Raw genomic sequence first — 14,555 nt, 5'->3', positions numbered from 1 at the left:
GCTTTTACTTGGTACTCATCCCGGATCCGGGAGCACCCCCCAAGTAAAAAGCTGACTAGCATAGCCTAGCATAGCGTCACAAGTAAATACAAGCATCTAAATATCATTAAATCACAAGTCCAAGACACCAGATGAAAGATACAGATCTTGTGAATCGCAGCCATCATTTCGAATACAAGCCTGAAACAATTTCTAAAGACTGTTGACATCTAGTGGAAGGCATAGGAACTGCAATTTGAGTCCTAAGCCAATGGATACTGTAATGTCATTGAATAGAAAACTACAAAACCCCCCAAAAAACGACTTCCCGAATGGATTTTTCTCAAGTTTTCGCCTGCAAAATCAGTTATGTCATACTCACAGACACTATTTTAACAGTTTTTGGAAACTTTAGATTGTTTTCTATCCAAATCTACCAGTTATATGCATATCGTATCGTCTGGGCCCGAGAAGCAGGCAGTTTAATTTGGGCATGCTTTTCATCCAAAATTCCGAATGCTGCCCCCTACCCTAGAGAAGTTAACCTAACAAAATGTGGAAAAAGTCAAGAAGTCTGAATACTTTCCGAAGTATTTGTACACCCCTTAATGTGTGTACTCGGCTGTTTCAATCACATCCGTTGCTGACAGGTGTATATAATTGAGCACACAGCCATGCAATCTCCATAGACAAATATTGGCAGTAGAGTGGCCTTACTGAAGAGCTCAGTGACATTCAACGTGGCACCGTCATAGGATGCCGCCTTTCTAACAAGTCATTTCATCAAATTTCTGCCCTGCTAGAGCTGCTACGGTCAACTGGAAGTACCGTTTTTGTGAAGTGGAATCGTCTAGGAGCAACAACGCCTCAGCCGTGAAGTGGTAGGCCACACAAGCTCACAGAATGGGACCGCCGAGTGCTGAAACGTAGCGTGTAAAAATCGTCTGTCCTTGGTTGCATTACTCACTACCAAGTTCCAAACTGTTTCTGGAGGCAACGTCAACACAATAACTGTTCGTCGGGAGCTTCATGAAATGGGTTTCCATGGCCGATTAGCTGCACACAAGCCTAAGATCACCATGCACAATGCCAAGCGCCGGCTGGAGTGATGTAAAGCTCGCCGCCATTGGTCTCTGGAGCAGTGGAAACGCGTTCTCTGGAGTGATGAATCACGCTTCACCATCTTGCAGTCCGACGGACTAACCTGATTTTGGCAGATGCCAGGAGAACGCTACCTGCCCCAATGCATAGTGCCAACTATAAAGTTTGGTGGATGAGGAATAATGTTGTGGGGCTTCTTTCCATGGTTCAGGCCCCTTAGTTCCAGTGAAGGGAAATCTTCAGAAAAGAAAGAGAAAATAAATAGAGAGTGAAAGAAAGAAAGAGAAGAAGAGAAGAGAGAGGTGGACAGATAGAGAAGAGAGAGGGGGACAGATAGAGAAGAAGAGAAGAGAGAGGTGGACAGATACAGAAGAAGAGAAGAGAGAGGGGGACAGATAGAGAAGAAAATAAGAAGAAAGGTGGTAAGACAGAAACTGCTGCTCTGAGATTTTCATCATCATCCACACTGCATCTGCCTACCTCCGGATGCTGAGAACTGTTATGTTCTGACGCATCCTGCATTACTCTGCTTCTGTCTCAACATAGACCACTTTGTTTAAAGGACGACGTCATAACAGAAGATGTTAGTAAATAATGCCGCTTCCCTTAGATGTATGCTACTGAGATTCACCTCAAGGTGAAAAGACAGAAACTTGTGCATGTCTAGTTTGTGCCCCATAGATGATAGGATCAGTTTGCTTTGCTTGGTAGAAAGTTCAAACTTTCCCACGATGCACCTGTATATTATAATAAGCCCAGGTGCAGTATGTCCCTTGAAATACTCTGTTAGAAAGTGTTGTGTTGTTGGTCTCGCTCTCTCACTCTCTCTCTCTCTGGTAATCATCTCTCTCCCTGCCGAGCCAGAGTTGAATGAATCTGCTGTAGTAGGCCTCAGGCACAACGGGATTTAAGGTCTGAAAACGACTACTCACACACAATCTTTAGCCAGCCCTGTAAAATCCCACTGAGTCAGTCACTGTGGCCGCGTCTGGGTGAGTGCCTGTGTGCTGCCTGCCTGTCTGCCATCTGTCTCTCTGTGCTGTCACAGCCGCTAAAACCCGTCGCGCTGCCTTCCTGATGGGACTCATCTCTATTCCGAGGTCTCAGCAAACGCTGGATGGACACGGAGATTAGTCAGAAAATAAAGAGAGAAAGAGACAGGAAGAGAAGAGAGAGGGGGACAGGAAGAGAAGAGAGAGGGGGACAGGAAGAGAAGAGAGAGGGGGACAGGAAGAGAAGAGAGAGGGGGACAGGAAGAGAAGAAAAGAAGAGAGAGGGGGAAAGGGAGTAAGACAGAAACTGCTGCTCTGAGATTTTCATCATCATCCACACTGCATCTGCCTACCTCCGGATGCTGAGGTGGGTGGTGAGGACTGTTTTGTTTAAGCTGCTTTTGTCTCGTCTAGTCTGACGCATCCTACATTACTCTGCGTCTGTCTGAACAAGGACCACTTTGTTTAAAGGACTATGTCATCACAGAAGACGTTAGTACGTAACACCGCTTCCCTATTTAGTCTGGGGTGGGGGGGGGGGGGGGTCTGAGAGAGAAAGGAACTGACAGGTCAGGGAGTTGTGTACCTTCAGGTTTACTGACTAAAGGAAGTGATGCTTAACACAAAGTCCACAAAGCCAGTCCATCTTGACATTAGTCCACAAACCCACTTCATCTTTACATTACTCCACAAAGCCCTCCATCTTGACATAGTCCACAAAGCCAATCCATCTTGACATTAGTCCACAAAGCCAGTCCATCTTGACATTAGTCCACAAAGCCAGTCCATTTGACATTAGTACAAAGCCAGTCCATCTTGACATTAGTCCACAAAGCCAATCCATCTTGACATTAGTCCACAAAGCCAGTCCATATTGACATAGTCACAAAGCCAGTCCATCTTGACATTAGTCCACAAAGCCATGTGTCCATCTTGACATTAGTCCACCAAAGCCAGTCCATCTTGACATTAGTCCACAAAGCCAGTCCATCTTGACATTAGTCCACAAATAGCCAATCCCATCTTGACATTAGTCCACAAAGCCATGTCCAGTCTTGACATTAGTCCACAAAGCCCTTCATCTTGACATTAGTCCACAAAGCCAGTCCATCTTGACATTAGTCCAAAAGCCCTCATCTTGGACATTAGTCCACCAAAGCCAGTCCATCTTGATCATTAGTCCACAAAGCCATCCATCTTGACATTAGTCCACAAAGCCAGTCCATCTTGACATTAGTCCACAAAGCCAGTCCATCTTGACATTAGTTCCACAAAGCCAATCCATCTTGACATTGGTCCACCAAAGCCCTCCTCTTGACATTAGTCCACAAAGCCAGTCCATCTTAACATTAGTCCACAAAGCCAGTCCATCTTGACATTAGTCCACAAAGCCAGTCCATCTTGACATTAGTCCACAAAGCCCTCCATCTTGACATTAGTCCACAAAGCCAGTCCATCTTGACAATAAGTCCAACAAAGCCAGTCCATCTTGACATTAGTCACAAAGCCTCCATCTGACATTAGTCCACAAAGCCAGTCCATCTTGACATTGTCCACAAAGCAGTCTGTTCTTGACATTAGTCCACAAAGCCAGTCCATCTTAACATTAGTCCACAAGCCCTCCGTTCTTGACATTAGTCCACAAAGCCAGTCCATCTTGACATAGTCCACAAAGCCAGTCCATCTTGACATTAGTCCACAAAGCCAGTCCATCTTTGACATTAGTCCACAAAGCCAGTCCATCTTGACATTAGTCACAAAGCCAGTCCATCTTGACATTAGTCCACAAAGCCCTCCATCTTGACATTAGTCCACAAAGCCAGTCCATCTTGACATTAGTCCACAAAGCCAGTCCATCTTGACATTAACAGAGAAATCAAAACAAAACAGCGTCTCTTTAAGCAAACCATTAGAATGTGCAGTGTTTTGCACTGAGTGAACCACTGAAATGTGCAACGCTGGTACTAGAGCCAACGTCAGAAGATCAAAGTGTTTACTAAAATGTCAAGGTCCTCTGCAGGCTTTTCTTTTTCTTTCCACCACACACACCACACACACACACACACACACACACACACACACACACACACACACACACACACACACACACACACACACACACACACGACACCACACACACACACACACACACACACACACACACACACACACACACACACACACACCACACCTCTCACAACCAGGCAGCTCCCTTTTGGATCGGATTGGTATGCAAAGGTTTGTTGATCTAGCTGGAAAGCTAACAATTGCCAAAAGCTTTTAGGCGTTCAGGAATGAAGGGTGAGTGGATAGATGTAAACAAGGCCAAGACGATACAGGGCAGACAGAGAGAAACATATCTCCTCCCTCTCTTGAAATCACTTAGTGAGCGACGTTACTGTTTATCCAACAGGGCAGGTAGCCGATGTCTGATGAAAACATTACCATAGCCACACAATAGGAACAGGGACCCTGGAATTGGAGTGTAGAGCAACTACATTGTCTCTTAGACTCACACCTAGGCTTGGGGGTGATCCAGGTTGTCGGTTATACCAAGAATATAACCGCCCCATAGATATTACAGCTCTTTCATAGTTATTAGCCTAAGCAGACAATATAATCCAATCACGTGTTTCAAGGACTATTCCAGAGGCCAAAGCAGAGGAACCAGGACTTTAGATCTAAAATAAATGTCCTTATCCACACACAATGTGGGCATGGATAGCCTCAACTCCCTTATCACATCACAATGGGGCATGGATAGCCTCAGCTCTCCTTATCACGTCCCAATGGGGCATGGATAGCCTCAACTCCTTATCACGTCCCAATGGGGCATGGATAGCCTCAACTCCTTATCACGTCCCAATGGGGCATGGATAGCCTCAACTCCTTATTACGTCCCAATTAGGGCATGGAAAAGCCTCAACTCCTTATCACGTCCCAATGGGGCATGGATAGCCTCAACTCCTTATCACGTCCCAATGGGGCATGGATAGCCTCAACTCCTTATCACGTCCCAATAGGGCATGGAAAGCCCAACTCCCTTGAGCCCTCTTTTTATGGAACTTCCTCTCGAACACTGTGTGTACCTGTCAAGCCAAGGCTGTTTGGTTATGCATTAACATAAAACTGAACTATACATTTACTAAAAAGTAGACATTAATTCGATGAATGTTATAATTTGAAGTCTACGCCACATAATGTGGTTGTATATCACCCATGGTGTTTCTTCCCTCTCTCGATGGGTGATGTCGATAATAATTGTTCTTTGCCTGAAGCAATATGCCCTACAGGCCTTGATGCAATGACCTCTAGTCACCTTTAACCCCATCCTGACCCTCTGACCCCAGCTTGCTGTATTGTTATTGTATATTACTCTCCCTAAATGCAACTTACTTAAAGCACGCAGATTAACCATGAACCTAATAGTAAAAACAACTAAAATATCCGATGTCTAATATTTACCTTACCTCTCTCTGAATTACATCCAGATCGCACGCCTTTCAGTGTTTTTTAAAAGACTAACAACAGAATATGTGTATTTCATAAAGAATTAAACTAATAATAATGTTATTATTATTAGTTACTACATGAAGATGGTGACAAGTTCCCCTACGAACTGTCTCTCTTCTCTATGTCTGCTTTCAGTGTGTGCTTTCTGGTTGTTTCATCTTTGATAGGTGTGAGAATTGTATGCTTTTAATTTCTTGCTTGCCAAATTTGTTATTTTTTTAGTCTATTTGTACATATATGTAAATATACATACGTGGATATCCTATTGTTAATTACTGAAATTTGCTCAAAATGACCTCTTTAATAATCTTGATAATTTCCTTAGCAGTACTACTGATAGTGTATGGTGAAGAATTCCTAAATAGGACATTTCTTCCTTTTTTACTATATGATTTGATTGGTTAATTTAACTATGGTTGCTTGATTGGCCACCCCAAACACATGACCCAGATATACATTTGACAATTTACAATTTCATTGAGAAAAAAACTAAAGAAAACTCAAAAATAAAACTGTCCTCACCACTATTCGTTTCAACATGAGTTTCAAAAATGTTCTTACACTGCTACATATTTTCCTGTTATTCAATTAGCACATTTGGATTGCATTTGGACTATAATGAATTAATTGATTAATTTCCACATGGCAAAGAAAGAAAGTTGCAGCTTAGGGTTTGTAAAAACTGTCAGTGTTGAAATGCTGTTCTCTTCTGTAGATGGGTATGTATATTGCTCATGGGTTGTATGTTCCCCATCCCCTTCCTACAGCAAAAGCTCTATGCCGCCCCGCCGCTTCGTACCACCTTTACATGGACATGGCAACTGACGTACACATTCACCCCCCATCTATGTCATTTCCTACCTAGTATGTTCCTAGGTTCCTCCCCCCTTCTTACCACTCCCTCCCCCCCCCACTCCAAACCCCCTTTTACGTAGATGTTAAGATAAGATCCATCCGTTCAAAACTAATGAACAACGAAGTTCAAGTTAAAGGAGAAAAAAACGCTCAATAATCAGACTGTAGATATTTATGGAGAAGCTACGTAAAAGCAGCTTATCTCTCACAAAGCCAAGACTTATCTATAGATGTACAGTTTTCTTTTTATAAAAACAAAAACGACTATATCAAAAGAAAAAAATCCTGAACAGAATGGTGAAGATTATTTTTCATGTCATGATGTGTGGATGTATGTGTTGTTTCCTCCCTGTACCATCCTGTCTAAAAGAGAAATAACTTACTCAATTAATCAAAATTGTTCAAAAGAAACTAACCTAACTTGTCCAAAAGCATTCTCACACAACTTTCTTTTGTAAATTGTTTTCTTCCTGCCAAAATCATGCGGGCAATTTGTTGATGTAAGTTTACAAAATTGATGGTATGCTTTCTTCCTTTTGAAAACTATTTTTTGTAGGCTCTGTTATGATTTTTCAAGCTGACTTTATTTTACCTCTTTCTACGTACTAATCCTTCTTATGGATAAATCTATCTGTGCCTTTAGTTTGTGAATGTTGAAGAAGTTTGCTCTAACTCTCAGTTTGACTGTCTTAACTGTGTTTGCGTTGCTTTACTTATTTTTTTTCCTTTTGTTTTCTTTTGTATCATTTTTATTGTTATTAGAGATTTGCATCTTCTTTTAGTGCCCTGTTTGTGATGAGCCTTTGCAGTGTATAAGCTAGCCACCTTGGCAAGAGGTTTATGCAGATTCAACCGACATCTGAATGTTACTTTTGAATGTTTTTAGAAACAAACCTAATAGTAAAATAATATAATAAAGGACAAGAGAAGGTAATAGAAATGATAGATACATAGCAAACTGCCATGTTCCAAGACTAGCCAAGAACACACATACAGTAACTGATACTGATATAATACACTTGACAATAAATAAAAGCAGAACATTCAGTTGTTGTTGTTGAACTGTCAGGTGACTTTGTGCCATTGTGGTAACTGTATAAGATAAGTCAAAAGGCGAGGGGCTAGGGTCTGTGGGGGAGCCTACTGAAGTCACCATAGAGAAAACATGAATATAAGAAGAAATATTTTGCTCAGTTTCATTTCATTAGACCCTAACAATAACTACAGAAAGTTTAGCCTGGGCTCTGCACCCTAGAGGAACCCGACAAGGTTAACCTCTATCTCCATTATTATTTACATTGGCCAATAATCCAAACCCACGTGGGATAGCAATTTCTCACTTCATGCTGATGCCCTATTGCTTTATATTAGGAATGCAGAGAAGTCAGTAGCTACAAAAACTACAAGACTATAGAGCAAGCTATCTTTGCCTTTCAGCAAAACTTAAGCATTATTAGTTAAAACAGGGGTGGGCAATTCCAGTTCTCGAGGACCTGATTGGTGTCACAGTTTTGCCCCAGCTAAGACACCTGACTCCAATAATCACCTAATCATGATCTTCAGTTTAGAATGCAATTTGATTAATCAGCTGTGTTTGCTAGGGATGGAAAAAAAGTGTGACACCAATCAGGCCCTCGAGGACTGGAGTTCCTCACCCCTGAGTTAGAACATACACTGAGTGTACAAAACATTAGGAACTCCTTCCTAATATTGAGTTGCACCCCCTTATGCCCTCAGAACAGTCTCAATTCGTCAGGGCATGGACTGTATGAGGTATCGGAAGCATTGGAGTCAACATGGGCCAGCATCACTGAGGAATGCTTTCGACACCTTGTACAGTCCATGCCCTGACGAATTGAGACTGTTCTGAGGGCACAAGGGGGTGTTTTTTTCATAAGTTGTGTCAAGTTGGCTGGATGCCCTTTAGGTGGTGGACCGTTCTTGATACACACGGGAAACTGTTGAGCGTGAAAAACCCAGCAGCGTAGCTGTTCTTGACACACTCAAACCGGTGCGCCTGGCACCTACTACCATACCCCATTCAAAGGCACTTAAATCTTTAGTCTTGCCCATTCACCCTCTTCATGTCAAATCAAATCAAATTGTATTAGTCACATGCGCCGAATACAACAGGTGTAGACCTTACAGTGAAATGCTTACTGACAAGCCCTAACCAACAATGCAGTTTAAATAAATACGAATACGAATAAGAAATAAACGTAACAAGTAATTAAAGAGCAGCAGTAAAATAACAATAGACAGGGGTGCACCGGTACAGAGTCAATGTGCGGGGGCACGGTTAGTTGAGGTAATATGTACATGTAGGTAGAGTTATTAAAGTGACTATGCATAGATGATAACGACAGAGAGTAGCAACGGTGTAAATAGGGGTGGCAATGCAAATAGTCTGGGTAGTCATTTGATTAGGTGTTCAGGAGTCTTATGGCTTGGGGGTAGAAGCTGTTTAAAAGCCTCTTGGACCTCTTAATGGCACACATACACAATCCATGTCTCAATTGTCTCAAGGATTAAAAATCCCCTTCATCTACACTGATTGAAGTGGATTTAAGTGACGTCAATAAGGGATCATAGCTTTCACCTGGATTCACCTGGTCAGTCTATGTCATGGAAAGAACATTTTGTACAGTCAGTGTATTTCTCAAGTTTATGTTGTATCCAGACAGCCAGACACTAGCAACGCTAGACCAGACAGAATCAATACAGTTACACCCTGGTGTGTAGGTTCCAGAGCTACAGAGCCAGCAACGATAATGATATCTCTGTCCACAAAAAGAGTACACTTGTTATTGAACTTCAAGCGTAGGAGTTTTAGGTGTGGTAAAAAGTATGTTTGATATTTTGGCTCACCCTTGCACATCCCTTGCAGCCTTTTGATGCAATGTATACATTTTTATGGCTATTGTTTCTTTTCAGTTTATGGTCTTGTTTGGTTGGTTCTGGTTTCATTGAATTTGCACTGGTATAGTATTTTCTGTTCTTTATTATTTTTCTTTAATGTTGATATGATTTCCTTTTGATTGTTTTTTGTTGAGCTTTGCTTTTTATGTTTGATGTAATTACTTTCCGGTGTTTGATTGATTAGCTATTGTCTGCATTCAGAACGTCTTGCATGTCCTCTAACGTGTCTCTTTTCTGTTTCTGTTTGCAGGAGGGGAGTTAGTCATCCCCGTACTTGTAGAGGATCCCATAGACATCCCTCCTGTCTCCACCCATTCTCCTTTCATCCCCCTCCCCCCAACCCTCCGCCCCGTCCTCACCATTATCGAGACCACAAAAGAGTCCCTGCCCATGGCCACTGAGGCGGGGGTACCTTGCTTGTCGGACCGAGGCAGCGATGATTGTGATGATGGTCTTGATGGTGGTGGTGGTGATGATGATGATGATGATGATGATGGAATGGTGATATCGGGGTTTGGCTCTGGCGAAGCTTTCGACTCTAGCCTGCCCCCCACTGACGATGAAGATTTTTACACCACCTTCTCCCTGGTAACAGATAAGATCTTGACCACGTCGGCCTACGAAGGTGGCTACAAAGCTCTCGCGCCCAAGTGGGAGGCCAAGGACTTGAGGCCTAGTAAAGCCTCAGAGGCGGGTAGGACTACACCCACCCCGCCTCTACCCAACCTCGGGGGCACTGTAGCAGAGGCGTCCCTCCCATCAGACGGCACGCTAGCCAAACTGCCTGCCGGGAAAATGGACAACCGCGAAGTGATCAAAGCCCTGCAGCCGGACATAGTCCTGCTGCCTCTGCCCACTGTGTCCTTCGACCTGGATGGCACCAAGCCTCGTGGGCCCCTCATCACTTCACCCATGCTGCGTACGGTGCCTGCCGTGTTACCCACCGCACCAGTCGTGAGGCGGGTGCCCCCGGGGGCGTCTGAGGTGATACGAGAATCCAGCAGCACAACGGGCATGGTGGTTGGCATCGTCTCGGCCGCGGCACTTTGCATCCTCATCCTCCTCTACGCCATGTACAAGTACAGGAACAGGGACGAAGGCTCCTACCAGGTAGACGAGACACGGAATTACATCAGCAACTCAGCGCAGACCAACGGCACCGTGGTGAAAGACAAAGCACCCAGCGGGGGCAGTGGCGCCAAGGGATCCAGCGGCAAGAGACCGAAAGACAAGGACAAAGAATACTATGTATAAGGACAAAGAATATGCATAAGGAATACTATAAATCAACCATTCCCAACAACAACAAAAAATAACTGTTTGGAGAAAATCTGAATAAACACTTGACAGTACCATATTGGGAGCTGCAATTTAAAACGGAAAACAAATCCTCTCATAAGAACTCTAAGTGAATGAGTCCAAGTTGAACATTTTTCCAATGTACTGTGACCTAAAAGCACACTTACTATGGTAAGCATACAGAGAAACAGGCTGATAGGCACCCTACTATAAGATACCTTGTGACGAGATGACTGAGCTCTGCCTGGAGACGTTGCCAGAGGTTTGGCAGTGTAAGATATTTCGGTGTTACATCGCTCCCAAGTGACTGTGAGAGATTTGTGATCCTTGGCGTAAACAACCTTGTCCATTGTAACCCTGTAAAATGACAAAACAAACAAGCATCATTCCGGCCATTCTGAGCATGTGAGATGGATGTGACGTGGTGCTGGCATCTGTATAAGTGAGGGACCTGAAGATGAGTCGTTGAAGTTTGAAAGACAAAACATAATTAACATACAAATGGTACATTTCCCTACCTAGTGTTGGATGAGGTATGTGTGTGGTGGCTAAGGTGTCTTATTTTAAACCCACCTATGTGTTCTGAGGGATGAAACATTGTCAGGGCTGACCAGGCTATGCTCAACGAATAGTAGTACAGCAATGCATTTCAATTTATTATTTCGCTTTTTTCCCCCCTCTCTCAAAAAGGGATTTGACTGCTATGCATGACGTCCTCGATCTAGATCATGGGTGTCAAACTCTGGCCCGCGGGCCAGATTTGGCCCGCGGGGTAATTATATTTGGCCCGCGAGACAATACCAAATTACTACTAGAGCTGGCCCGCCGGTATTATACAGCGCATTCACCGCTAATACTACGAATCCCATAATGCTCTGCTGTTGTTTTCGCGCGCCAATCAGGACTGGACCCAGAAACGCCCTCTCCTCTGTGACAGTAGTCATAGCAACATAGACGCTACAACTGTCAGCGCGCTATCCCTTCCCAAAAATGGCGAAAAGAAAGGCAGAAAACAGGAGCTTTCTGGACAAGTGGGAGGCAGAATATCTTTCTCTGTGACATCTCGAGCCATCTCGATGCGCTGAACCTGCAGCTTCAGGGGCGGGGGCGCATCATCACAGACATGTACGCTGCAGTGAGGGCCTTTAAAACTAAACTGTGCCTGTGGGAGAATCAGATGCTGCAAGGAAACCATTGCCATTTTCCCTGCTGCCAAACCATAAAAGCGCAGACGTCTACCGCGTGTTCCCATGCGCACAGTTTGCTGAAAAACTCAGTGTCTCGCCGCTGAGTTTAGCCGCTGCGATTTGCCGACTTCGATGTTCCAGGAATATGTAGGTTTGTGAACTGCCTTAGTAATCCCTTCGCAGTTGATTGTGAAAATGCACCAACCAACATCCAAATGGAGCTGATTGAACTCCAGTGCAACGACACGCTGAAGTTCAAAGTATGGATGCTTGATGAGGCGCCGCACAGTTCACGGTTCTTCCCTGACACAATGCCCTCAGCTCCGCACCCAAGCTTGCCAGTGCTCTCCATGTTCGGCTAGCACTTATCTATGCGAGCAACTTTTTTTCCATCGATGGAAGATGACCAAAAACAACTCACAGGAGACGTCTGACTGATGAACACCTTCGCTCGATACTGAGGTTTCTTCAGCTCAGAGCCTGAGCCAGACATTGATGAACTAGCATCCACTAAGAAAGATGCCAGGTATCTGGTTGGGCACATCAGATTAGATCAGCGTGTGAAACAATAATTAATGTTTTCTTTGTGCACCTTTTTCTTGCTACAAGGCATGGGCTGAATGGGTTGATTGATTATTATCATTTTATTTTGCTTAAAATTATTAGCCAGTGGAAAAAGTTTATTTTGGTATTTAAATCAGAAGGCTGCAAATAGAAAAGAGGCATACAATTTTTATTTAAATTTTATTTATTTAATAAATGAATGCCATTGATGTGTTTTTTCATTTGAAATTCGATTTTGCATGTCTCCACTATTAAATTATATATTGTATGGTAATAAGCGATGCTTGTTCCATATTCAATGTTAAAGCAAAACTTGTTTGGGTCCATATTAAAAGGTTCATTTGTTCAATGTTGGCCCGCGACTTTGTTCAGGTTTTACATTTTGGCCCACTGGGTATTTGAGTTTGACACCCCTGATCTAGATGGTATTCGACCATGTTGGAGAGGATGCACAAGTAAAAATGCAATGTTTTTTTAATTAGATATTTTACAGAACACTACATCCCTGATAGCACTTTTATGTCAGTTTATTGAGTTTTCCATAGACCACTGGTTCAGTTATTTGTTACATTCTGTTTGTGGAAGTAAAGTCATTATGTCTGTGGGGTTTTTGGTCAAATATTGAAAACAATGTGACTAAAAAAGAGTTATCCAATGTGAAAAGTTTTGAATTTGTATCTGTTGTCACAGTCAACTGTGTCAAAACAAATATGTTTACATATTTTATTACATCATAGCCGTCGTATTTTGCAGGTCAATATTGTACATAACATTTTAGTTTCCATTTGAGTTTTTTTTATAGCATTGTACAGACATAATTTGAACTGATTTCCTTTCTCGGTGTACTAAATGACAAAGATCTAACGTTTTTGTTCCTGATGTTTGGTAAGACTGAAGATAGCGTACTTGTATTTTTTTTTGTAATCGAAAGAAGTAAAATATTATTAGGTTAGAAAATCTAGTCGTTCTGGATGGTGTTTCTAAACCGCATGAATATTTTACAGCTGGAAGACATTAGATATCAGTCAAATAGAAGAATGACCACCCAGATAATCTACTAGGGCCTCCTGATTCTGGATTACTTTCATTGTTTATTTTTTATTTTTAGATCAAACAGAGATTTTTGAGACCCAGTGCTGGCACCATACTAAGAATAAGATAAAGGATGATGATTTTTTTTACTGTGATGTCTATGTTCCTTACTTTCAGTTTTATTCTTTTACATGTATGTTCCTCCCCTTATTGTGCAGGTTTCAGTTGAAGTCTTAACATATTTATGACAATTTGTGCTGGCGGGACATTTGTTTTTATTACTTAATTTATTTAGTTGTTTCTTGTTCATTTTGTATTCTAAGCAAATCTCAAGTACATTCAGTTTGATTTTGTGTTGTTATTACTGCTTTTCAACCCATTACTTAACTGTGTTTTGCTCCTTTGACTCCAGGCAAATCCCAGCAATAAAATGTTCTTCTCAAAGTTTTCAATGGTAGAGTACGTTTGGCTGTTTGTCATGTGGTGTGGATGTATGAACGAGTATAGAAATGAATGGAAGTGGAACATAGGGTAGATGAGCTTTTAGGAGTACATTAATATGTAACAGAGTTAGGATTCAGGTCCTTAACCTCTGTCCAAAAGCTGCCTTCTATCAGAAGACCATTACCATTAACCATAGACTCTTCTTATTTGAGTCTAAGGCGGAGATTCATACATGGAAAAACACAACAAATACATAAAAAGGAAGGTTGTTTTAAAGTGACCTATATCTGAAAGATATAAGAAAGATCAGGAAATGATTTAAAACAATTGTTACTCATATTTTACCCCTTGTTTTTGGCATTAAACTACTTCCATATATACTTCCATGAATTTTTTTAACTGGCAACGGGCTACCTTCAGACAAGTCTTGTGAGGCCTGTGGGTGTCCTAGAGCAAAACAACCAATTTACAGTATGTGTTTGAGAAAGTCTCACCTTTCCATATAGGTGTGTAGCCAAACTTTTTGGACGCTACAGACAGAAGTTAGCAGATCGGCGGTACCGACTTCAGACGAGTCCCGTGATACTCGTAAGAGCACAACGGAGAACAGCATCATGTTCGTGAGTTTTAGTTTTTAGGCCAAACCGTTCAGAAGCTACAGACGTTTTTG

General features: G+C 42.4%; 1 protein-coding gene across 1 annotated transcript in view; it reads left to right on the top strand.

Moving 5' to 3' along the window:
• Positions 1-11,335, top strand: part of LOC112073647 (neurexin-3b-beta-like) — a gene marked incomplete at its 5' end in the record, with an annotated part of 22,804 nt that extends 11,469 nt beyond the window's left edge. The window contains one exon of the mRNA XM_024140901.2: positions 9,610-11,335. Within this exon, the coding sequence (XP_023996669.2) occupies positions 9,610-10,613 (1,004 nt within the window). The remainder of the gene's footprint in view (positions 1-9,609) is intronic.
• Between the last annotated feature and the right edge of the window lie 3,220 nt (positions 11,336-14,555).

The sequence above is a fragment of the Salvelinus sp. IW2-2015 genome, unplaced genomic scaffold, assembly GCF_002910315.2.
Source record: "Salvelinus sp. IW2-2015 unplaced genomic scaffold, ASM291031v2 Un_scaffold2329, whole genome shotgun sequence".
Lineage (NCBI taxonomy): Eukaryota > Metazoa > Chordata > Actinopteri > Salmoniformes > Salmonidae > Salvelinus > Salvelinus sp. IW2-2015.
Note: the sequence above shows the minus strand (reverse complement) of the source record. Positions and strands in the feature narration are given on the sequence as shown.